We start from the raw sequence: 26,936 nt of genomic DNA, 5'->3' as shown, positions 1-26,936 counted from the left end.
AATATTAAAACAGTAAAACAGTAATATTGTGGAATCTTACTACAAATTTTTACTACAAAAATAATCCTAAACTAAATTTCAAAACTGGGGGTTGGAGTGATGCACAGTAACTCAGGACTTCAGAACTATATAATTCAGAATTCAGAACTAGAACTATTGGCATTATATTACACACTATACGGCCACTTACTGTTAAAAAGTCTTTGGTGAAAATAAAGCAAGCTGTTGGAAATAGCATTAGCCCCTGCCGGTAGATGCTGTAACTACACCATAAAACATATTTGCCCTTTGAGTCATTCAAAAACAGTTTCTATGAAGTCACAATATATATTTAGTGGTTACTAGTGGTTGTCACATACTGTAGACCACTGTGGAGCTTATGTGGGAAATTCAGGCTCCAATTTGACGTGCAACATCAATAAAAATGACTAAAATCCTTAAATTATTATTATTATTTTATTTTAAATTAATTAATATTGCATTAATATTATAGTGAAGGAAAAATGAAAATACTGTACGCTGAAAATTACTTACAATCAGGCCATCCCAGATGTAGGTGAGTTGTTTCAGGTTTGGAGAAATGTAGCATTTCATCTCATGTTTACCAATGGATGCTCTGCAGTGAATGGGTGCCATCAGAATGAGAGTACAAACAGCTGATAAAAACATCACAATAATCCACAATCCATCCACACCACCACATCACATCAATTAACATCATGTGAAGCAAAAAGCTGTGTGTTTGTAAGGAACAAATCCGTCAAGACATTTTTAGCTTACTATAATACTAGTCCATAATATGTAATATAGCTTACTCCAGTCTCGTCTTAATCAGGAGAAAAATATGCACAGATAAAGCACCTTTTTGTAAAAACAGTCCAAAATGGTTTTAAACATATAGGTTGGTGAATTTTGATTTGAGAAGAACGGTGATAATGGATTTGTTTCTTACAAACATGCAGCTTTTCACTTCAAAAGACGTTAACTGATGGACTGGAGTGGTGTGGATTATTGTGATGTTTTTATCAACTGTTTGGACTCTCATTCTGATGGCACCCATTCACTGCAGAGGATCCATTGGTGAACAAGTGATGTAATTTCTTCAAATCTGTTACAATGAGGAAACAAACTCATCTTGAACGGCCTCTTAGGGTGAGTACACTTTTGGGTGAACTCTTCCTTTAATGCTGTCCAGCCGTATTGTCGACAGTGCATACCTTAAGTGTGCCTCAAGATATCTCACCAAGCTTACAGACTGCGTTTCCTGTACTGCGTGAATCAAAAGACAGACCAGAAAGGGTGGAGCTGAGTGGAGGAAGAAAGTGCCGCATCACTCCCCACTTCCTATCTCTGTTTTCCATGAGTCGACAGTTTGAGGAATGGAAAGAGATGAAATTAACCCAAACACACAAAGAGGCGCGCTATTTTTAGAGCGTTTGTAAATCATCGCATTAGCCAACACTCTCCACCCCCTTGACTCCATGATGACATCGAGTGAGAGGTGTCAACAACCTTTTACCAATACCAGCAGAGGCCAGAGGACGAAACTGATGGGCTATTTCCCCAGTTAACCACAGCTTACATCGGGGTTTCCCCGCCAGCATACTTTTGAGTCCTGAATAAACTATGAGCTGTATACATTGAATGATGTTTCGATTTTTATAGCAGTGTATAAACAGGTCAACCAAACACTTGCCTACTCGCTGGATTGAACTGATGTCACGTTGTCATAATCCAGAGATAGTTTAGTTGTGACTCACTGGTTGTGATTCAGTCCGGTTGTTGGAGACTCGTACTCCTGATCTAGATCTGTCTGCATTAGCGATGTTTGCTACCACTGTCATACTGTTGCTCATACGTACGGATAGTATGAACTCATCCTGCATATTTTTGTCCTGCAGACCTCAGTGTTACCGTAAATCAGCTGTGTTGTTAAGAATAAGTTTGCTATTTCTCTTCAAAACAATTAGACTTATAATTTTCACCTTTTAGAAAAAACAGGTGAAGAAATTGTCTTGTAATGATGTAATGTCTCGAGTGAGTATGAGAAACAGTTTCTGGTCTCCATTGACAGCCATAGTATTTTTTTTTCCATACTCACCTACAAACAAATAAATGTCACTTGATAATGTTTTACAAGAAAATCCTATTTCAGTCCTTCTCCTTGTTTGGTCTTGGCGGAATAGATCTGCTACGTTGCTGCAGCAGAGCAAGTACCGAGACTTGTTGCTGCTAATACATCCACAGAAGTACTGCTGCTGAACATATAACATATATGAAATAACCCTATATATAACATACAGGAAATCACCTGTAGCAGATCTATACAGGTGAAGCTGGGGAGCTGGAGGGTTTCTGAAGTGCTACAGCTGCACTAGCCAAGTATTTGAATGTTGAGCAGCAAGCTCATTGTCTGCTTATGCGAAAAGAAACCAATCAGCTGTGCCATGTGAATGATGATGCAATTATATCTCAACTTATTGAGTTAGAACCTCGGCCTGCGCCATCTAGAGTTTTGTGACAGAACTTGTATGTCTTTGACCATTGCATTACTATTTGCCATTTTTGTGTATTAAAATGTTTAAAATGTGACTAGGCATGCCTTCATTCTGCTCAGGGCTACTGTTGCCTAAGCTTTTTTTCTTTTTTTTTTTAAGTGTTGTTATTGAAAAAATAACATTTTAAAAAAGTGCATAGCCTCAGGCTCCTTTACATGAGGACTGTTGATTATGTGTTACATCTGATGACGAGTGTCTGCTACTGGCCAGGTACAGGTGTGTGTGTGTGTGTGTGTGTGTGTGTGTGTGTGTGTGTGTGTGTGTGTGTGATGCCCTGGCTGTAGTGGGGTCAAGCAGGGGTTGTGATCTGCAGAGGCGGAACATTATCTCCTCATGTTCTCAGGTCCAGAGGCCTAAAGGTCACATGACCTCATAATGCTGGGTCACTTTACTCCATTTCTAACACTCAATTAGAGACAAACCTGACATCTTCACACACAATACACGAGTCACATGCACACACACATCTCTACTGTATCTCACATTCAGCACTTACAGTACATCAGTTTCTATTAGTTATGCACAAATCTTCACTGATCAAATCTTAAAGGGATTTGAAACCTGTATGATTTTCTTTCATGAGCAGAACACAAAAGATGTTACTGTATCATTTTTTTTAGTTCATAAAACAGTTATAGAATATATAGAGGTGCATCTCAATAAATTAGAATGTCATTGAAAAATGAATTTATTTCAGTAAATCAACTCAAATTATGAAACTTGTGTATTAAATAAATTCAGTGCACACAGACTGAAGTAGTTTAAGTCTGTGATTCTTTTAATTGTGATGATTTTGGCTCACATTTAACAAAAACCCACCGATCTCAACAAAGTAGAATATGGTGACATGCCAATCAGCTAATCAACTCAAAACACCTGCAAAGGCTTCCTGAGCCTTCAAAATGGTATCTCAGTTTGGTTCACTAGGCTACACAATAATGGAGAAGACTGCTGATCTGACAGTTGTCCAGAAGACAATCATTGACACCCTTAACAAGGAGGGTAAGCCACAAACATTCATTGCCAAAGAAGCTGGCTGTTCACAGAGTGCTGTATCCAGCAAGCATGTTAACAGAAAGTTGAGTGGAAGGAAAAAGTGTGGAAGAAAAAGATGCACAACCAACCGAGAGAACCGCAGCCTTATGAGGATTGTCAAGCAAAATCAATTCAAGAATTTGAGTGAACTTCACAAGGAATGGACTGAGGCTGGGTCAAGGTATCAAGAGCCACCTCACACAGACGTGTCAAGGAATTTGGCTACAGTTGTCGTATTCCTCTTGTTAACGTCAGAGGCGTCTTACCTGGGCTAAGGAGAAGAAGAACTGAACTGTTGCCCAGTGGTCCAAAGTCCTCTTTTCAGATGAGAGCAAGTTTTGTATTTCATTTGGAAACCAAGGTCCTAGAGTCTGGAGGAAGGGTGAAGAAGCTCATAGCCCTAGTTGCTTGAAGTCCAGTGTTAAGTTTCCACAGTCTGTGATGATTTGGGGTGTAATGTCATCTGCTGGTGTTGGTCCATTGTGTTTTTTGAAAACCAAAGTCACTGCGCCCGTTTACCAAGAAATTTTGGAGCACTTCATGCTTCCTTCTGCTGACCAGCTTTTTGAAGATGCTGATTTCATTTTCCAGCAGGATTTGGCCCCTGCCCACACTGCTAAAAGCACCAAAAGTTGGTTAAATGACCATGGTATCGGTGTGCTTGACTGGCCAACAAACTCACCAGACCTGAACCCCAGAGAGAATCTATGGGATATTGTCAAGAGGAAAATGAGAAACAAGAGACCAAAAAATGCAGATGAGCTGAAGGCCACTGTCAAAGAAACCTGGGCTTCCAGACCACCTCAGCAGTGCCACAAACTGATCACCTCCATGCCACGCCGAATTGAGGCAGTAATTAAAGCAAAAGGAGCCCCTACCAAGTATTGAGTACATGTACAGTAAATGAACATACTTTCCAGAAGGCCAACAAATTACTAAAAATGATGATCACAATTAAAAGAATCACAGACTTAAAACTACTTCAGTCTGTGTGCATTGAATTTATTTAATACACGAGTTTCACAGTTTGAGTTGAATTACTGAAATAGACGAAAAACTTATATATATATATATCTATATATATATTATATATATATATATATATATATATATATATATATATATATATATATATATATATTTATATATTATATATATATATATATATATATATATATATATATAATACAGTGGTGGCCAAAAACTGTTAGAACTGTTAATATATTTTAAATTAATATACATAAGTGTAAACTGAATGTAATGTTTTCAGACACATTGCATGTTATTTACAATTAAATGAAACTGTATTATAGTCTGCATGTACATTGAATGCAGTTAGTTGAACTTAAAAAGTGTTTTTTTTTTTTTTTTTGACCCATTTAAGTAGGATCTTTATGTAAGTTTATAATTCTATTACGTTTGACTAATTATGGTTAAGGTGTAACTGCTGAATATACTGACTAGCATTTGTTTGTAAACTAAAATATACTTTAATGCCATTACTATTAAAAACTTCTACGTTTAAAGTCTTAAGTAGCCTTTTATTTCATTAATATTATTGTATCTGCAAGTACAGATTTTTTTTTTCTTTTAAAAAATATCATTTTAAACTACACAACAAGTGCACGTTGAATATTTTAAAGGGGACAGTACACTTAAAAATAAAAGTTGTCATGATTTACTCACCCTCAAATTGTTCCAAACCGGTACGAGTTTCTTTTTTTCTACTGAACACACACACGAAAAATTATATTTTGAAGAATGTGGGTAACCACAGTTTCTTATCCCCACTGACTTCCTTAGTACTTTTTTCCATACTATGGAAATCAATGGCTACCAAGAAATGTGTGGTTACCAGTAAAATTTGCGATCTTCTTTTATATTCAACAGAAGAAACAAACTTATAAAGGTTTGGAACAACTTCAAGGTGAGTAAATTATGACAGATGTTTCATTTTTAGGTGAACCATCACTTTAAGCACACTTCTTTTTCACAAGTGCAACGCGAGGTCGTGGTCACGAGTTTAATTCCCAGGGAACAAACTTGCTAAAGTGTATTTACCGTACCTTGACATTGCTTTGGCCAAAAGCATCTGCCTAAATGTAGGGTTAAATGGGTATAGTTGTTCATAGACAGTGTCTGGTGAGCTATAGAGCCGCAAGAAGCGGTGGAAAGCAACTATGACATTTTCCTTTAAAATCACACTTGCAAACTCTCACACCCACTTGCATTCAAACATACAAACAAGTACACACACACACATACACACAGTCACATTTGATCTTTCCAGGATGTGGTTCATGTGCTGTGTGCACGGACGGGGTTTCCCTCCTCGCCACTACAGCATATCCGCCTCGGCCGCGTGTTTGTCTGTGCACACAGCTAGCGGAAGAAATTGCCATTTTAAATGGGTATTGTTGCTTCTTTGCTTTTGTTCTGCAATATACATTTGATTGATTGAAGGGACAAAGTATTATTTGATTTATTTATTTGTCTGTTTTACAAATATCTCTAAATATCTCATAGACTTTGCTTGATATACACAAAAGAACAGTTAAAGAGCCTCCAAATTCAGAACTTTACATTTTCAGTCTTGGACGCAGCTTGTTGGCGCTTTATTCCAAATGTGATTTCACATTTGCTTTTAGGAATGTGGTTATTGCCGGAATTGGAGAAGTGATATTGTCATAGCAGCCGGAGTTACGTCTGGTATTTATCTGGTTGTCCTGCCAAAACGCTCTCTCTCATGTTGCCACCTCCAGCACTGTGACAGGCTGTGTGTTTTATTTAGAGATGAGATGCTCGCAGTGATTCACAGCCCACCAAGGCCCTGAGACACGTGCGCCATTACAAGATTCTCCATTAAACACGTTCAGTTACCGTTTGTAATGACTACATTGAAACATTTAGCCGGGGAAGCTCAGTCACTGGAAAACTCATCAAAAGTACAGATGATAGTAAAAGGGACACAGGTTGTTACACGTGATGAAAATGACAGTGAGTTGAACGCCTGCATCAGTATAAAATCTATTATAGTGCCAAGCACTTTTCATGTTGTTTCTTTATATTAAAAAATAATAATACATTTAGCTACATTTACATTTATGACAAATGCTTTTTTCCACAGCAATTTGCATTGCATACACATTTTATCAGTTCATGCTTTCTGGGAATCAAACCCATAAGCCTGGAGTTGCTAGGACCATGCTCTACTGTAGAGTTACAGGAAGGCTACCTGACACATTATTATATGATATTTATTATTAATTTGAGTTATTTTGCTGTGTATTGATTTATTTACAGCAATAAAGAAACAAAAATGTAATAATAGCAAGAATAACAAAATCCAGTAATGATGATAATGATAAATTGGATTTATTTATTCAATTTACAGCAATGAACAAATAAATAAATACATAATAGCAAACACCTGAGACAAAATATTTGATTTATTTAATCACATTTATTTATCTATCTTTTTGTTTGTTTGTTTTTCATTTGTTTATTCATTTTTTTATGTACAGCAATAAAGGAACAAAAAACCAAAGTAACAATAATAACACAATGTTATGATGTTTATTTATTTATATAAATAAATAACAGTAGCAATATAAAACAAAAAAGTTTTAGTGATTTGTTTATGTACATTATATCAATAAATAAATAAAAATAATAGCAATATTAAAAAACAAATGAATAATAATAATAATAATAATTTTTTTAATTATAAATAATAATATAATTATATTATTTATATTTATTTAGAAGATTATTTATAGTTGATATTTTTAATTTTGATTTTTGTTATTGTTAAGGTTAGTGTCATCATTCATTCATTCAACTAATTATTAAATTACTTAATATATATATATATATATATATATATATATATATATATATAAATATAAATAATTTAATAATTAATAATGTATATATATATATATATATGTGTGTGTGTGTGTGTGTGTGTGTGTGTGTGTGTGTATATATATATATATATATATGGCACATATGTTTGAAAGAACTCATGAAACATATTTTTCCTGTGTTGATTTTCTCATGAGTGGGTCATATAGAAAGGTTGTTGTTATTGTCATGTAGCCAGTTTATGTTACAGTGGGTCAGTAGCATGCAGTCACACACAAGAGCAATGACAGGCATGTTGTTGGTTTTCTAGGAAACTGGGATCTGCAGGCATTTGTTGAGAGGTTTGGTCTGGCTAGACCAGTGGCTTCAGTTCAGTTCCTCACCCAAAACCACAAGGACTAGGACACCTCCAGCCTGCTGCTCAACTTTGACCTCTGGCCTTCACACACTCTGTGGCTCATTTTTGTCCCAATTCTGACATTATATCAAGAATTAATGAATTATTTAGGCACATTAATATTAAAGTGAACATTAAACTATCGTTATAAAAGATGAATTGTGTTGTTTCCTCATGTCTGAATTGTAAATTGTAGGAATGTGTTTGATGTAATAACACATCTCACCTGTTCATAAGAATCTAAATAAAGGTCATAGTCATATCAACACTCCTCTCTCTGAATGTGAGCACAATGTTTATAAAATGTTATAAATATTAATGGGAAAGAAAACAACTATCCCACAAAGTGTATTTTAGGAAATTCTCCCACACTCTAGCTCTGTTCCAAAACCTGCTGTAGTGTGCAGCCTACATAGAGAGCCGCCATCGTAACATGGAAACTCCTAAATGACCGTTATGTAGCACTCCACAAAATAAAATGGACCTTTATGTGCATAACAACTGTGACAATTATTTACTTTTAAAAGGTACTTAAAGTTAAAGGTGCCCAGAGAGAAGCCTGTTATAATTTTACATCTTCATCTTACCTTAGAATGCCAATACAAAAATATTTTCATAACAACAAGGCTGTCTGTAATGAAGAAAATGATCGATACAATTAATATTCGAAATGGTAAGCAAGAGGTGCTTTGTTTATGCTTTGTATATATGCAGTCCTAGTTTTGGCAGTCATTTTTAAGTGACAAATATAGACTAATGCCACCTACTGGTGTGGAGAGTTATTTTCTCTCACACACTTTAGCTGTAGTCTAATTTTTTGGCCCAGCCAAGAGGAGACTGGTTTTCCTTTGCTGGAAACAAAACTTGCTTCTTTTGAAACTAGCAGAGTTTACGCTACATCTACATCCTACATCCAACACACGAACGACAGTTAGCAGAAGCTAGAGCTTATGGTTTATACGGTTTTAAATATGGACATTTTTCTTACACAAACGCATCGATTCGATTTAGAAGGCCTTCATTAATCCCCCTGATCCGTATGGAGCACTTTTTACGATGGATGGATGCACTTTTTTGGACAATGGACAAAATCTCGACCACCATTCACTGCCATTATAAAGCTTGGAAGAGTCAGGACATTTTTAATATAACTCTGATTCTATTCATCTGAAAGAAGAAAGTCATATACACCTATGATGGCTTGAGGGTGAGTAAATCATTTTGTTGATGAACTATGCCTTTAAATGTATTTTTTTTTTTTTTTTAACAATGTGCTCCTCAAGTGATTCCAGCCCAGACAGCAAGCAGTTTCGGCCCAGATATGGCCCACATCTGGCCCACTTGGATTTCACGTGGGCCAGATGTGGGCCGGATCTGGGCCAACACTATGTTGCTGTCTGGGAGCAGTTTGATGGTAGCAAGTTGCTAAGCTAATGTTACTTTTATAAGCATAAAAATATGTGGTACAAGCAAACAATTGAGTCTTGAATTAAATATATTTATAATCTGCATTGTCTTCTACTCATTCACCATCTTGGATGGAGTTTTTGCGGTGTATTCTGGGATTGGGTTGTCCTCGAAGGACATGTGATGCAAGCTTTGGTTGAAATGAGGAAGCAACATCCAGCCTTCAAACTTTCAGAACAGCCTTAATTTCGACAACATAACTATAATGCCTTAAAATGCCATCTAAGTGGGCAGCTCAACAGATTTGAAGACAGAACTCAATACTTCCAGATCACAAAGACAAGATACAGTCAAATCACGTGTACACACACATACCACTATGGCTGCTCGTCGGCAAACTATCCCACGGCCTGCCTGCCTGATTCTGCCTGAAATGGACAGTCTATTTCTTTCTTACATAATCCACCCTCACTTGTGTTACATTCCTGTTTTCTTGGCAGCGTGAGCAGGCCCGGACTCTTCCAGACAGCTCAACACCACACAAACCAGCAGTAATGCTGTGTGCGCTCTCTGAGGTCAGACATGCACTGGAGGTTCAACATCATGACTTCATGCAAATTTGCAGGCCGCATGTGAAAGATCGAGATGATGAAAAATAAAAGATGGACAGAAACAGAGGTGGTAAAGTAGCTTCAGCGCTGTCACAGTTTAGAAAGAGAGTGTGGAAAGAGTCAAACTGGAGACAGGAAGTACGTCATGGCCAATAGAGGAAGTAAAGGGGGGTGGGGGGGGTGTCAAGGCCACAACTCAGACGGAAGCCGCAGTGGAATTATGACCAAAATACTCTGCGCGTGTTACTTCGGGACAGACAGAAGGGGCACGGGTTCACGCCGAGGCTTTTTTTTATTATTGTGGTTTTACGTATGCACACGTTCACAATAAAAGCAAAAGAAACTTTTTATAAATTCACCTCTCTGGGTTTCTCAGACAGGCAGGTTTTGTCTCGCCTGAGTAAAGTTTAGTTTATATTGGGCAAAGCATTTTCATAGAGCGCTATTTCTGAGCAGGCTTATGTAATAATTATAGACATGCAAAATAAAAGGCAGACGATTCCGAAAAAACTAGTTTCAGTTTATCTCAGACATATGTTTACAATAGCACAGCTACTGCAGTACTATAACATGCATACGACATACTGTACGGTAATATTCGGATCAGACCTGTTTATCTAAATTTTGTATATTAATTCATATAACAAGAGTGACACTTAATAATTATAATAATTGCAATAATAATTATACACATTTACTGAAACACGTGTGTGTGTATATGTGTGTGTGTTTCAATAATAATAATGATAATAATATTAAATATATTCTCCAAAAGGAGAAGTGTAAAAGTAATAAAGTAGTAGTAATAATGAAGTTTAGTTAATGCAGAATGAAAAATAGTATTCATTTATTTATTGTGGCATGTACAGAATTATTATTATTATTATTATTATTATTATTATTATTATTATTATTATTTATTATTACGCTGTATGTTTACAGCTGTATTAATACTATTGTATTGATCATTATTAAAAGAATAATATTAAATATAATAACTATGACTAAACAAATAACTAAATATGATATACTCTATATTAATAAATGTACTTTTTTTTCTGTTACAGTATCATATGATGATTTTTCTGCTATTATTCATTTATTTTATTATAGAATTTATGTATAGTATGTAATCCCTCTTCACTTGTTACAGAATCTATATGTAAAAGTAATAGTTCATCACAAATCACACAAACTATTAATTGTTGTATTGTTCATCATAATACATGATCACAGTGCATTGGAGAGCTGAACTGTGTGAAGTCTGTAACCGATTCAAAATGTTTATAGCATGTAATCCCTCTCCGCTTCACTCCGGTGTGTGAGGCTGGGTCACAAAAGCTCCTCTCTGGAAAAAATAACTATCGGCTTCACTTGAGCATTTCTGTCTCAGAGGACAGTTTGATATCAATACACCAGATGTCTGGAAAAAAGGGCTAGGATTTAGGGAAGGTACTTTGATGTGGGTATGATCAATGTAAGTTAGTAGTTTAATTGAGCAGGCAATAGTGTCTCATCTAACACACATACACACACACGCTCTGGCACGCTCTCGCATGCATTCATACTTTCACAGACGGGCAGATCATTTCTCTCACATACCCCGACCTCTAGCGCCACACACACACACACACACACACACACACACTCACACGCAGGGCTCCTGCAGGTCTTTGTGCCTCGGCTGGTTAAGCCAGTCTTTGGTGAGTCTCAGCATGTCCCCTGCATGAACTCAGCAGAGCATTGATCAGTTTGTCCTGTTTGCATTTGTTTATTTTCTCAGACTTCAATGGTCTCTCTCTCTCTCTCTCTCACACACACACACACACCAAATCCAAGCTCAGTTCCTCAAGCTTCTCAAGGATCGGCAGAACAGAAAGGTCAGAGATGCTACACTAGCCATATAAATAAATATTTTCTGATTAATTAATACTTTTAAAGGTCAGCAGGTAGTGAAAGTAGATCAGCCATGAGATATGTGTTGTAACCACTTAAGGTTAAAAGTCAGATTATAAAGGTTAAAGGTTCTGGAGGTGATTTTATCTTTTTTATTTATTTATTAACTGAATACTACACATATAGTTTTTCTACTATGTGTGTATATATATATATATATATATATATATATATATATATATATATATATATATATATATATATATATATATATATATACATAACATACATACATACATACATACAAGTTTTAAACAAGTTTTAACAGAATATTACTGTATTTATCATATATAGATTATTAAATATATATTTGATTGCATTTTAGTGGAACTAATCTACATTTAGACTAATCTGAACAGCAGACATTACTAAAATAAAATAAAATATAAACAAGTGTTTGTCCATACTTCATAAGTTTCAAATGGTTTTTAATTAAAAAACTATACACATATATATATATATATATGTGTATATATATATATATATATATATATATATATATATATATATATATATATATATATATATATATATATATATATATATATATATATATACACACATATATATATACATATATATATATACACACACATATATATATATATATATATATATATATATATATACATATATATATACACATACACACATATATATATATATATATATATATATATATATATATATATATATATATATATATATATATATACATATATATCCATATATATCATATATATATATATATATATATATATATATATATATATATATATATATATATGTATATATTTACACAAACGCACACACATTGAGACAGAGTTTTATGCATCATTTAATAAATAAGCTTTTCGTTGATGTATGGTTTGTTAGGATCGGACAATATTTGGCCAAGATACAACTATTTGAAAATCTGAGGGTGCAAAAAAATCTAATTATTGAGAAAATCACCTTTTAAGTTGTCCAAATGAAGTTCCTAGCAGTGCATATTACTAATCAAAAATTAAGTTTTGATATATGTTTGGGAAATTTTCAAAATATCTTCATGGAACATGATCTTTACTCAATATATTTGGCATAAAAGAAAAATTTATAATTTTGACCCGAACAATGTATTGTTGGCTTTTTGCTAAAAAAATACCTGTGATACTTATGACTGGTTTTGCCTCCAGTTTCACAAATATGTCTGTGTGTGTTGCAGTCTTTCAAGTGAGTTTTTTTGTTCATAATTAACAATTAATAACATTGATGACTTTTCTATCCCATTTATTATAGTTTTAACTTTTTTTACACAATTTTTACCATTGCTTTGCATGCTGTCCTGTCCCATAAGCACTGTACAGTACAGAATGTATTGTCCCATCTGACAGTCCCTGAATAAGTGTTCCATTATTTATAAGAATAATCTTCCCATCAGCCTGTAGGAATAAGCCTCGGCTCTAGGATATAATAGCAATGAGGAACAGCTACTGGTAATGTCCCTCGCGCAGCCTGGAAACACACACAACTAATTTGATTAGACACCCGTTGCGGCCTTGTATTTTTCCGCCACATATTGAAATTAGCGAGATCAAGATCTAGGATAAGCGAGCGCTTCCCTGGAATCCCTACATGCAAAATGCATGAGGGGAGTCCTTTTCAGACCGCAACCTGGAAAAGAGTTCCATAGTCAAACTCCAGTCAATAATTCATTGTACAGCGTGCTCGCTCATAATAGTAGCGGAAATATAAACACCAGCGGAGCTCGACAGGTGTTGGGCAGTTTTTCCAGTCTGGACTCCATGAAAAGGCTTCCCTTAGGAAAGTGCCCTGACAGACCAAGCTTTTCCTATGCTAAGGGAATTCCCTCGTCTGTTTTGCATCCCTGAAAGAACAGTTGGGATCAGGCACCGAGGAGAAAAGTGTCAACGGCTACGTAAGGATGAACATTTAGAAATGTATTTATTTGTTTATTTGTGGTCACCTAACTTGAAGGTCTTTGGAGATTCAGTTTGGTATTTCAGGAGGACTGCTGTGAAAATTTGTGAAAAATGTCTGTGTCACTGTAAGTACAGCATGATTTATATTGGGTTGCACTTTATTTTCAGGTGTTCTTGTACTTACTATAGGGTTAGGGTTTGGTTTCGGGTTACTTGCATGTAATTATGCATTATTTATTGCCATTATAATAGTAAGTACATGTAACAAGGACATCTTAAAATAAAGTGTTACCTTACATTGCTTCTTAAGATATTATAGAGCTATATGGATAGCAGCAATCAGTTCTATAATGAAATACTTTGAAACTCTCTATGCTTGACTTTTAATTTTGTATTTTTCTGTCTTTTCTGCACTAGCTATGTGTGGATGTACAGTACTTAAAATAATAGTTCTGTTTTTCAGATCAAATCTCCGTTTTCATGATGAAACCAGCAGACACTTAACTATGCCAAGTTGTAAAATATTTAAGCGAGTAGCAAAAAAATATTTAGAAAAATTGTTATCCTTAATTGTTACGAAGTATTAAAACTATGGAGGGCCTTGGGGTCATACAGGTTGAGAAGCACTCGGTTAAGGTTATGTTTCCAAATATCAGCCATATGAAAATGATTGTTTGTTTTGCACATTTCTGTTTCGCGCTGTTGAATGAACACTGACAGCCTCATCACACGTCACGGGTTCAGTCAGTGGAAAAGAGTGTTTACTTCCTCTATTTTGGTCTATAAAAAAGTAATATTCAAATTACTTAGTCTCCATTCTATTTTTCAGTGCTTGTTGCCGCTATGCTAATGAAGTATGTGTGTATTTCCTCATTTGGTATGAATGACAGAGTTCTCATTTAGAAAAGTAAGCTTACTTTAACAGATGCTACAGAATTTGTCTCTGAATAGAGAGACCTTATTTTAGCACATCTTTCAAGAGTACTGATTCACAGCCATTTAATGTGACAACACCAGATATCAAGTGTACCTCAGAGACGGCCTGATGCATTGTCAACATTCTTGGCTCCCTGAGCAATGACACATTCCCATCCTGATTGGATTAGATCATATATTCACGTGTGGGATATAAAGTGGGAGTGGGGGAGATCCCCTTCAGATTCCCCCAGTGACAGATTCACAGCGTCATTTTAGCAGCTCACCTACACACACGTTGCATCTTGCCCATTGAGTAGAAATTAGCCTTTGGAGATCCCCTCGAGTGTGTATCAGTCTGTGTGTTTATTTATCGTGGCCCCCAGAACACACAGCATGATTCAGACCCCCTCCCACACACCCCGTTTTTACTTCATTAGGCCATATCTGTCAGCTAATACTAGCACACTGTTTATGTATCAATTGCCAAGGCGGATAATTCCAGAGTTCAGGATGGAGTGTTGTTGATTTGGCAGTCGTACGGTTGTTGGGGATTACTGGGGACGCCATGAGGTTAACTGAGGGAGTTGTTCACTGGATGGATGGATGCAGTCGATGAATTGTCTTTATATGGATATATGCATATGGTCCAAAAAGCATTTCAACACTTAAAGGGACAGTTCACCCCAAAATGAACATTCTCAAGTTGTTCCAAACCTGTGTGATTTTCTTTCTTCTGCTGAACACAAAAGAAGATATTTTGAAAATGTTGGTAACCAAACAGTTGACGGTACCCATTGGCTTCTATAGTATGGAAAAAACTACTATGGAATTCAATGGGGTCCAGCAACATGAGGCTGAGTAAATGAAGACAGAATTTTTATTTTTGGGTGTTCAATAATACAATATCAAATGCCATTTGTATATACTTTAAGTTTGTAAGTTTATTTATTATTATTATATTTTTTTTTTTTTTTGAGGTTTTAAATTATAAAATTGTAGATACACTTTGTTCGAAATAGATAATAGATTATGTGGCGATATAACTAAAGTTTGTGTCTTGTTTAGTGTCTGTTTATAACAGCATCGTAGGCATCTGGTTTGGAGTGTGTGTGTGTGTTGGGGGGGGGTATGAAGTTATTATTTTGAACACATTTTTGGTACATCATTTATTAGGCTCGAGGCCAACGTACACATGTCAACCGGGTCTCGGGTACAAATTGTTACCTCATCACTCTGTCTGTTGCATCAGCATCTTCTGAGCATTTCAGCGCATGTATGGCAGGCTGGATTTCTACTCTCGCTGGGTAATAGGAGCACTGTGCCTGTGATTGGCTGGGATGAGGGGTGAGGAATTTTAGTTGGACACGTGGGAAATCTCATGGGCCACCCTGGCCTCCTAATAAGATTACATACAGACAAGTATGTCATCTTTTTCTATTTTCCTCTATGTATAATAATATATAGCGAGGTGTGTTGTTGTTGTTGCTTTTTATTAATGTTTTTATATTGTTATTATTATTGTTGTTGTTGTTTGCATTGTAACCATGCCATATATAGTATACTTTAAATTAAACAAGCGTCTAAAATTGTATTTATTTATTTATTTTGCATTGTTACCATGCCATGTATTGTATACTTTAAATTAAACATCTAAAATATTATTTATTTATTTATTTATTTATTTATTTATTTTGTTTTGCATTGTTACCATGCCATGTATAGTATACTTTAAATTAAACATCTAAAATATTATTTATTTATTTATTTTGTTTTGCATTGTTACCATGCCATGTATAGTATACTTTAAATTAAACATCTAAAATATTATTTATTTATTTTGTTTTGCATTGTAACCATGCCATGTATAGTATACTTTAAATTAAACATCTAAAATATTATTTATTTATTTATTTTGTTTTGCATTGTAACCATGCCATGTATAGTATACTTTAAATTAAACAAGCATCTAAAATAATTATTTATTAATGTATTCTTTATTTATTTATTTTATTAAAAATGTTTTGTTTCAGGGGTCTCTAGCATGTTTGTGTGAACCACCGGCTGGCAGGGTCTGTGTTTCCCCTTCACTGTTATTCTCCCTAAACAAAGTCAACCATTTATAACAAAGGAACAGTTTTTTTTTTTCTTCTTCTTCTTTTTCTTCTAAAAGTCTCAGATAAGATATTTTCTCCCTGGTTTCTAAATTGGTGAAACCCATGACGTTTTGCCCTCTGCGGTTCCTTTAATGGCTGCGGGTTCCGATCGCTTTTCCACTTTGCAGCTTTTAACCGGAACCTCGCTAACCAAATACAGACAGCGAGGGGCGTGGCCGGATCATGGCCTTATTTGGAGTTTCCACTTCAGTGGCGAACTTGGCGCTCGAGGCCAAACCCAAGCCTACAGATTTGCCGCGCGCCTGCAGTATTTACACGCGATTAACTCTCTGGCAGTTACAGTCTTTGTGTAACCCAGGCACAGTTACTGGTGCTTCTCCTGGGCTTGATCATCTGCTGCTGTCAATTCCTTAAACCACTTAGCTGACGTTTACAAATGATTCATTTGGGCTTTCATTTTTATTTTATTTAACTCGCAACACAAACTGTTGAAGGTTTTTATTATTATTATTATTATTATTATTATTATTATTATTATTATTATTATTATTATTATTTTTGTCTTATTATTATTATTATTATTATTTTTATTGATATTCTATTCTGACCGATCTGTGACCTTTATATGCAGTCTGACAGCCCACACTAACCATATGGAGAATATAGTAAAAACAGGTTTTAATTATCATTTGAAATCATTTTACAATCAAGATACAGGACGCAAGGAGTTTCTATATGTGGATAGACAGACAGAACTATTGATTTATTGATTTAATGACACACAAGGTAAAGAACGAAAAAAAAAAAGCACTATAGTACATTGACAGGCAATTGCATATTTAAATAGTCTAGCAGTGTTATCCATCCATTCTGAATTGTAAAAAGTGGATATGTTGGTGTAACCTAATGTATCCAGTCATAATAACTAATATAGGCTATTATAATTCATTAGCTTATATAACATTTTTAGTTGAACAGAATTAGTCAATTTAAACCCTCATACAGGAGAATTTAATAAAAGTCCCTTTCTTACTATCTTTACCCAGCTGAGTAAAAGTGACTGGGTTTAGTATCAAATACGGCTTTTGTGCAAATAATGACTTATTTAAGAGTACATATTTTATTTTTTATAATTGATTATTAATTTTTTTTCATAATTGTATTTTTTCATTTATAATTCCATGTCTATGTTTAGAATTTTTAAGATATATATATATATATATATATATATATTAATAATAATAATAATTTAGTAATATTTGCCTAGCTACTGCAATTGCAAATGCATTTTTTTTCCGCTTCTGCACTAAACAATGTGTAAACGCACTCTTTATGTTATAGATATGTCGCTTCAGGTGCAGTGCTGGCATAAAAATAAAATAATAAAAAGTTTCCCGGTTTACACAGTCATGCGCTCTCACAGAATTAGCAACATCCATGCTCACAAAACACTTCTTACTCTTCGCCGGGTCCAACTGTCTTCCAAAGCGATGAAAATGCCCCTTCACTGCTCCACTAAGCACTTATCTTCCTGCTACCGACTCTAATGTTCCACTATGAGGAGCTTCCATTCCATGTGACGTCGAGCGGCCGTCTAGCTTTGTGTGTCCATATATGGTCATCTACGTCACGCAGTTGTTCCGTCCCCCAGTTGAACAAGAAAGCGTTGGAGTTCCCTGCGCTCGCAACACAGCGAGCAGCGCTACACTTGTGCAATCACCACCACCGCCAACAACATCTCTCTCTGCTCATCCAGAGACAATAACACTCCACAGAACTCAAACACAAACCAGTCGACAATCATCCTCGCGAGGAGACGTCAGCGCGCTGCTCGTTGCGCGCTCGGATACTATTTCGAAGGGATTGAGATCTCTTTCTGTCGCTTTTAGAGAGATTTCAGAAGACTGATAGAGACTGATCGGGACGGAACACCTGTGCGTGCTCATTAATGACAGACTGAATAACTGCTATGACAGGTAAACTAGCGGACAAGATCCCTATTACCATGAGCAGTTTAATCAACACCATCCCCGACAGTCTCTATCCAGAAGAAGACATTCCCACTTCTATGAACATTTTCACAAACCCGGAATCTATTTCGCACTACTCGCAGATGAATCCAGGTAAGGACGAAAAGTTTGTGCTGGCTGTTGCTGGAGGTTGTTCGCTGTTGTGTCGGCTGGTTAGAGTTTTATCGTGCGGCATCAGTCGTCTTGAAGCCCCGCAGCACCTGTTAACGCGCGCCTGCTACTAGTTATACAGCAGTTTAGTAACAGAACTCCTCATACTGCTACAGCTGCTATTGGAGACTTTAGAAACTAATTTGTTCAGCGTTACTCCTCTCATACAGTTTTCCAAATTTTATTGTCAATTCGGATTGTGCAGGCTTTATTTTGTAGTGTATTTAGGCTCCCTAAGTAGCCTACTGAACGGCATGGATAGGATATGTAGCACAATTAACGTACGAGATCGCTTACGATTTGTTATTTTCTAATATTGTTATTATTATCAAATGTATTTATGACATAAGATTATAATGAGAACCTTAAAAGTAGGCTAAAGTAATGTAGCTATGATTTAATAGACCTACAACTGCGCTTTTTCTTAATTGAATTCTGCGATGAAATTGCGTTTAATTTGTGGAAAATTGTATAGGGCCTATTATGAAAAAGATGTGTGAAAGTAGCTGCAAATGTTCCAGTCACGTGATATGAGTGTGAACTGGACAGGTAATATCAGGTAATAGGTATCATTTCGAGCCCACGCGTCACGGGACACGCGGAGACACCTCGTTATTTACTCCCAATTCATACACAGTCGTGAAAGGTATATTTGTTGAATATTAGTCCTGTCAAATAATGAGAAAAGCCGTTTCGTTTTTCACCGAGCGCTTTATTTCCGCGGAAACTCTTCATTTCAGTTCTCTCCGTTGTATGATATTGCACCGGTCTTTATTCTGTTCTGTGATATATATATATATATATATATATATATATATATATATATATATATATATATATATATAATGTTTAGTTATTCTATTATTTAAAGGTTTTGATTAGTCAGTGCTTTACCCAGTATTGACCCTGTTTCTGACCCTCCACTCGCGTGGGTGGGCGTTTATATGCGTGCTGCTCTTAAAAAAGCTCGGGCCACTCGTGAAAACACGTGAAATGTAAAATCCCTAAATTAAAATATATTTAGGTTTATTACCTGAACTTCACATTGTGTGTTCTTTGTATTCTTTCCACTTCACTCGCGCACGTTTTAAATTGTTTGTCCTTTTTAAAATAATTTAGGCAACATTTTCTCCGCACATTAAAACAAATGTTTTCTGGAGCAGTATTTTCGCCTAGAAACAATACAAAATGAATTAAATCGGACTACTGGCTAAGATAATGCTGCCAGAATATTGAGGAATTCCTTCAAGTCAGGTCATCAAATTGTTAGATTATTTTTTTTTTTCTTAATGTCGCTGTATTTTCCCCCTCTCTCGCTCTTGAAATTCCAAATATATTTCATTGAAACCTTAAGTAGTTGATTTAAAAAATAAACATCAAGAAAAATCAATTAAAAATCCCACACTCTACGATGGAATATATAGCTCAGTTTTTTTTAGTGCAACGTCATTAGCCTTATAACTTTATCATTTTGCGACCTTAAAAAAATCAGGTGAGGAGTTGTCCAAATATCGCAGTTATTATCGAGAGTGAAAGCATAAGATCATTCGTCCTCTTATTGTATATACTGAAGGAGTTTCACAAAGCTCTTGATGTGGTTTTAACTCTGCAGGTCAAAAGAGGCTATGCTTCCCACACTTGCGGGAGAGTATTGACCTCGTTTCGTTTATTAAATATGAAAATGAATACGAAATGTGAATGCCAACTTCCGACCGAAAATGCTTGTCCCTGTCAAATGCGTGAGTTCTTGAAAAAGGGAAAATATTGAGAATAATATGGACAATAATTCTCAAACGTTTTAGATTTTTCTTCTAATTTTAAAAAGACATTATTTCTCCTCAATCATAAAAATAAAAAATAGGCTATATAAATAAATAAAAGTTACATAATATAGATATATAAATAGAATAAAAAAGAATATATATAAAAGGTTAGCGTTACGCACTATTGTGATATATAAATTACTTTTTTGTATAGATTTTATGTAGATGTATTTATAGATTTTAGAATCCATGAGAACTTTCTGTAAGCACACTTTATTAAATCTGCACCCTATCTCTGTGGGACTGCTTATCACAATGTTTCAAGGTGACAAACCCTTCTTGTCCTTACAAAGTGTCCTACCAAACGCCCCTGTAAAAGATACCCACAAGTGTGTGAAATACATCTCCACACACATCCTGTAATGACAGGCATAGCATGAAATAAATAGTGTTTTTTATTTATCACTGGAATACACGCTTCTCTCTTTCTCTCTGATTTCTGCCCGAATGAGTCTTTCTCTTCAGACGCAGCACAGCATCTCTTCACACATGTACCTTATGTGTGTTGAACAGATGCGAGGACCATCTGTAATTTTCATTCTGTTTGTTTCTACCGTAAGCCACAATTTGGTGTACACACTGCGATTACTGTAAGTGCACGTACAAGACTAAACTTAGTGAGCCGTCGTAAAATGTTGAATTTACAGACATGCGTTGTGATCAGCAGTGAATTGTGTTCAACAACAGACATATTAAAAGTGATTGAAGTGACTACAATACATTGGATCCTTGTTTGGTACATTTTCGAGCAGCCGTCAAGTGTCTCTCTGAAAAGACTGAAGGTGTGGGAGAGAGAGAGAGAGAGAGAGCGAGATCGAGTGCATATAAGAGTAACAGTGATGTCAATCGTGACATCCTGTTGTACGGAGAAGCCTGATTGCCAAATAATTTCCAGTCCTACAACTGAATACGCAGCCGTTTAGACTTTGTGACAGTAAGACAATAAGTTGGCGAGGGTGGAGGGAGATATTGAATGGAATCTTAAATCACTGTGCATTTCTGATTTTGTCAATTTCCACGCCTTCTTTCGGACTGATATGCTTCACTTTCTTCTCTTTTTTTGGAACAGGCGATTAACAGAGGTATGCCAAGATGTTGTTTCTGAGACCAACTTAAGAATAAAGTTCTAAAACAAGCAAGTGATAGTCAGTTAGTGCCTACTAGCATAGACTCTCCTAGAAGCTTTCTCTGTAGAAGCAGAACTTTCCACTAGTCACTTTCCCATGCATAGTTTCTTTGACCTATTATTGTTCAACATGTGGCATGCTGAATTGACGGTGTTCATTCTGACCCCCTGTCACACAGATAATATCATGGACTTGGGGATGGGCGGCGAGAAGGGCAGTGGAGAAGTTCAGTATGGCTCCGGTTTCCAGTCTGGTCGAAGCGGGCAAACCGTCACCTACCTGGGCAAGTTTGCATTCGACACCCCTCCATCTGGCAGCATCGGAGGCTCCGGCTGGTGTCCCGACAACAATATCATCAGTCTGGTGAGTGCGGGAATCCTGGGGGTGTCACCGTCCCCTGGCAACATCACCACCCAGACGTCTTCGTCGAGCGGCAACATGGGTGGCCAGTCGTCAGACATGGAGCAAGTATACGCACCACCCCTTCCTGCCTACTCGACCTGTGGTGAGATATACCCAGAACAGGTGACGTTCCACCACAGCCCGGCCACATCCTCGTCTCTGCCCTACCCGAGCTCTGACTACCACACCACCTCCAAACCAGGCATGGACGGAAGTCTCTTTTCCATGATCCCAGACTACAACCTCTTCCATCACCAGGGGGACGTAGGGGTGATGGAGCATAAACCCTTCCAAACCATGGACCCTATTAGAGTCAACCCACCTCCCATAACTCCCCTCGAGACCATTCGAGCCTTTAAGGATAAGCAACAGATCCATCCCAGCTTTCTCGGTGGGCAACAGCACGTTTCCCAACACCATCAACCCTCTCAGACACTTGCCCTCAAACCCATTCGACCAAGAAAGTACCCCAACCGGCCGAGCAAAACTCCCGTGCACGAGCGACCGCACGCCTGTCCGGCGGAGAACTGCGACCGTCGCTTTTCACGATCAGACGAATTGACGCGTCACCTGCGCATCCACACGGGACACAAACCCTTCCAGTGCCGCATCTGCATGCGGTCCTTCAGTCGCAGTGACCATCTAACCACGCACATCCGCACGCACACCGGTGAGAAGCCCTTCTCTTGTGAGTTCTGCGGACGCAAGTTTGCGCGGAGCGACGAGCGAAAGAGGCACGCCAAGGTGCACCTGAAACAAAAAGACAAGAAACCCACGGACAAGGGCAGTAGTGCTGGGGCAGGGGGGAGCCACACCTCTCCTCCCAGCTCCTGTGGGAGCGCGGGACCCAGCAGTGCCAACATCATGACCGTCACCACTTGTGCATGAGATGGACTTGCAAAGTAAGACTTTGAGGAGAAAAAAAGAAGGTTTCTTTCTCCTCTTATATACACTTGACTCTTATACTCGCTCCCTCTCACTATATCCATCCGTTTCCTACGGTTTTCATTGATTGTGGTGGCATTTTTCTGTAGCCACTATTGTTTTATGTCAAATGAGTGGGGAGTAAGTGGACTCGTGTTGCATGGATGGGACGGAGAGGGCGTCAAAGACGACGGTTCAAGCAGTCAGGTCAATCCACAGAAAGAGCACTTGCAGACACAGCGCAGTCATAAGGGTTCAACTCTCAGCTCTGGGGACCAGAGCAATCTCTTGAGATTTTAGTCTTTTTTTCCCCTTTGTATTTTGGTTTATCAGTGAGTTGTCAGATAAAAAGTGCACTTTCATTTGCTTAATGTGTTGCAGTCTTTTTAAATGATTGTTAATTATTTAATGTTTCTGTGTTGTTGTTGTTTTTCAGCAGAATGTGCCAAATGCATTTAAATACAGCAGACAATTAAAAATATATATATATTGTTTGTTTTAACCTAATAACTTCATTTCAAATGTTGATTTGGGGAAAACCTACGAGCTATGAAGGCTCAAGGAGATTGAGTTCAGGTGGACGTTAAAGGTCTGTTGCATTATACAGTTGCGTTATTTTACTATTTCCAAATCCCTTATATACAAGTGAGTGATGCAGATGGCATTTGTTATCCGCAACATACTTTCAGTGCAATAAAAAAACGAAAAACAACAACAACGACGACGACAGTAAAACACAGTCTGGCTCACTTTCACAAGTTTGCTTTCTACAGTAGGGATTGAAATTAAGACACAGTTGTGGCCTTTACCTGTTTCGCTTCTTTTAGTGCGCATAAGCGCCCAACATGCAGTTCTGCATATCTACTTCTGGTAGAGTGAGATACAGTGATCCGATCCAAACATTTTGCCTTTCTGTTTTTGCTGCCTGTATCCCTGCATGCATCTAGTATCACGTCTTTGCTAGTACTAAAAAGATTGCATCAGTCATGTCTAAAGACCCACAGCAATATGCATCCGATTCAAACCACGCAGAGTGTCAACAAGAGTTACTACTTTAAAAATGACTATTTTTATGTGACAATTGTCCTTTTGTTGTCCTTATTGTCATTGTTTTACTGGACAGTTGCGTTTCCAGCTTTCATCATCCAATAATTTTCATCGGGTCCCTTTTTATGCACATTATATATTCAGCACGCATTTTAACACACATGTACACACGGTTTTCAAAAATGAAATCAGTCCAAATTATGGTAATGCTTGCCTGCGAGCATCACCACTGGGCAGGATTGATCTTAGGAGTCATTGTTTTGCATTTTTACCGGCTGAGGCCTGCCTGCTATATGCATGCCATTCAAGATGTTTTTGGATGGGAACAGTTTCGACATTTATACTGCTCTCAGGGGCAGCACCGTAATGTGGTATATCTCCACGGTTACTCATATCCGGATCATGCCTAGAGATTCTGAATATTAATGATGAGAACGAGAGGGAGTTTTGTACAGATAATTATACAAACATATTACTACATGTTTTCTACTTGGAATGTACAAAGCAGTGTCTTTCAGTATTACAATGTTTGTCCGTGCACCTGTGTGTGCGTGTGTGCGCGTATGTACACGTGTATGCTAATGCATACGCAAACACCCCTATACTCAGATTTTACATTGACTGAATGTTGAAACAAAGGGTGTGTTTACATTTTTGTTTTCTTTCTTTCTTCTGTTTTTTCAGATTGTGATTGTGTACTGTACATAGTGCAGAATGTTTTGTAAGTGTGTGTGTGTGCGTGTGCGTATGTGTGTGTGCAAGAAAAATCGACTATTGACAGTGTCAAATGTGATGCATTCTCCGGCATTTCTTCAGAGTTTCAAATATTATCTGTTATTAGCGCAATTTTGCAAATGATGACTTGCGGACACACTGAATGATGTGTTTAATAAATAAATAAACAGTAAGATTATTTGGTGAAAAACTCAAAGCAAAAACTTGTGTTCTCATTATCTTATAAGCAAAATATGCGTACAAAACACTACAGTTGTATTTAACTAATTTCAGAAAGTTGAGCTTTCATTTCAAACTTACACAAAAATGAAACAAAAATTCTAAACAATTTTGACCATATGGTCCCATATATAAGCACTCCTCACTCCTGGCTTTCATTCCCAGAAAAATTAAATCATCCACATTTTATACCATATTTTTGGCACGTTCTCACCATCTTGGACAAACCACTTCTGCAACGTATCTTCTGGCAGAATTCCCTTTTTTTTCTCTCTCTCTCTTGGTGAGGTCACGCATGAATAACTAATAGAATAGTGATATTTAAAATACATTTTGAACAATTAAATATACAGAAATAAATGAATTCCCAAAATGTGACAGTCCTTAAATTAAAAATGCAGCTCCTTATTGGCAAAATAGAAAACACTCATCAGGTTACAGCTCTAGCAGCCGAGTTAAAAAAATAAATGCAATATTTATCTGGGGTGCAAAACGGAAATGATACAAACCCAATATTGATCCAGAAACTCATCTACATACTGCTGAAATCTGCCGAAAGCTAAACAAGCATTCTGAATGTATACATTGGCATTATTGTCTTGAATTATGCATCGATATGGCCCTTAATGTCAGAATTGTATACACAAGTAGGTTTGTACCTCTTAACCTCTCTCTTAATGTAAGTGAAGAAGGGAATATTACGTATTAGATTCCTGGGAGGAGGGTGTAAATGTTGAGTTATAACAGTTTCTGTAATATCAGGATCTGTTCAAGGTCTCTCCTCTTTTCTTTTTAGAGAAATATCTTCATTTCTGAAGCACACATGGTATGAGAAGTATTGTTTTTTAAAATAGGAATACATACAAAAACAGCTTCTGGCTCAATTTTTTTATCTGTTATTTTCTTTTTTCTTTCTTTCTGTGCCAAGACACATCAGAATGCAGGGCCAAACTGCATCAGTAAAAATAGCGAAGCAGTTCTCACTGATCAGATACAATACCCGGCGGAATTGTGTGCATGCAATGTGTGCGTCTCTTCAGTTTGAAGGGAACATTTTACGTTAGGAGCTGCGTGCTGAAAAGCTATAGAGATGGAATGGAAGTTAATTTATCTAGTGTGTTTTTTTTGGTTATTATGTAGTAAAAAATATTATGGGGTGATTAATATTTTTTTATTAACAAGTAGTAGTATTCTTCATAATGTTGTTCTGTGAAGCAACAAGCAATCGTGACCTCTGGAAAACTTGTGTGCGTGTGTTTGTTTTCGAGCATGCTTGCATGAACCTGTATATGGAGTGCTTCCATGTCCATATTTTCCATTTTTGTATGTGAGTCAATTTCACTAGAATAGCCAAAAATAAATTGCTGTGACCCTGGGAGTACAGTATCAGAGAAACTAGCTCAATATTAGCCATTTTTGGGGCAAATGGATATCGTGACAAGTCTCACAACTCAACTCCCCCCCTCATCATGGTCTCAGCATGACTATTCACTGTCTGGCTTTGGATCAGAGCCAGGATGAACAGCCTTGTTTGAGCCAAACTCGGTTGCAGACTTGGCTGCCATAGAACAATACGCACAGAGGGCAGCACAGAAATGTAAATGTGGCCCTAGTCAGCTCTGAAGCAGGCCCTGTTTCACAACACTGATTCACTGTTGTTTACCTGATTATTCTAGTCCCTGCAACCCTCGGTC

The 26,936-nt window shown here is 36.7% G+C and overlaps 2 protein-coding genes across 3 annotated transcripts in view; both read left to right on the top strand.

Annotated features, from left to right (window-relative positions):
• Window positions 1–8,125, top strand: part of LOC109049248 (phosphatidylethanolamine-binding protein 4) — a 107,592-nt gene extending 99,467 nt beyond the window's left edge. For both annotated transcript variants that reach the window (XM_042730194.1, XM_042730193.1), the window contains one exon: window positions 7,771–8,125. In XM_042730194.1, coding sequence (XP_042586128.1) covers window positions 7,771–7,862 — 92 coding nt within the window. In that variant the 3' untranslated portion in view covers window positions 7,863–8,125. The remainder of the gene's footprint in view (window positions 1–7,770) is intronic.
• Window positions 8,126–18,462: 10,337 nt separating this feature from the next.
• Window positions 18,463–25,219, top strand: LOC109067068 (early growth response protein 3-like). Its single transcript, XM_042730192.1, has 2 exons — window positions 18,463–18,908; window positions 22,094–25,219. The coding sequence occupies exons 1-2, from the start codon at window positions 18,755–18,757 to the stop codon at window positions 23,203–23,205; spliced, it is 1,266 nt and encodes a 421-aa protein (XP_042586126.1). The 5' UTR covers window positions 18,463–18,754; the 3' UTR covers window positions 23,206–25,219.
• The last annotated feature ends 1,717 nt before the right edge of the window (window positions 25,220–26,936 follow it).

This window comes from Cyprinus carpio, chromosome B8 (genome assembly GCF_018340385.1).
Source record: "Cyprinus carpio isolate SPL01 chromosome B8, ASM1834038v1, whole genome shotgun sequence".
NCBI lineage: Eukaryota > Metazoa > Chordata > Actinopteri > Cypriniformes > Cyprinidae > Cyprinus > Cyprinus carpio.
Note: the sequence above shows the minus strand (reverse complement) of the source record. Positions and strands in the feature narration are given on the sequence as shown.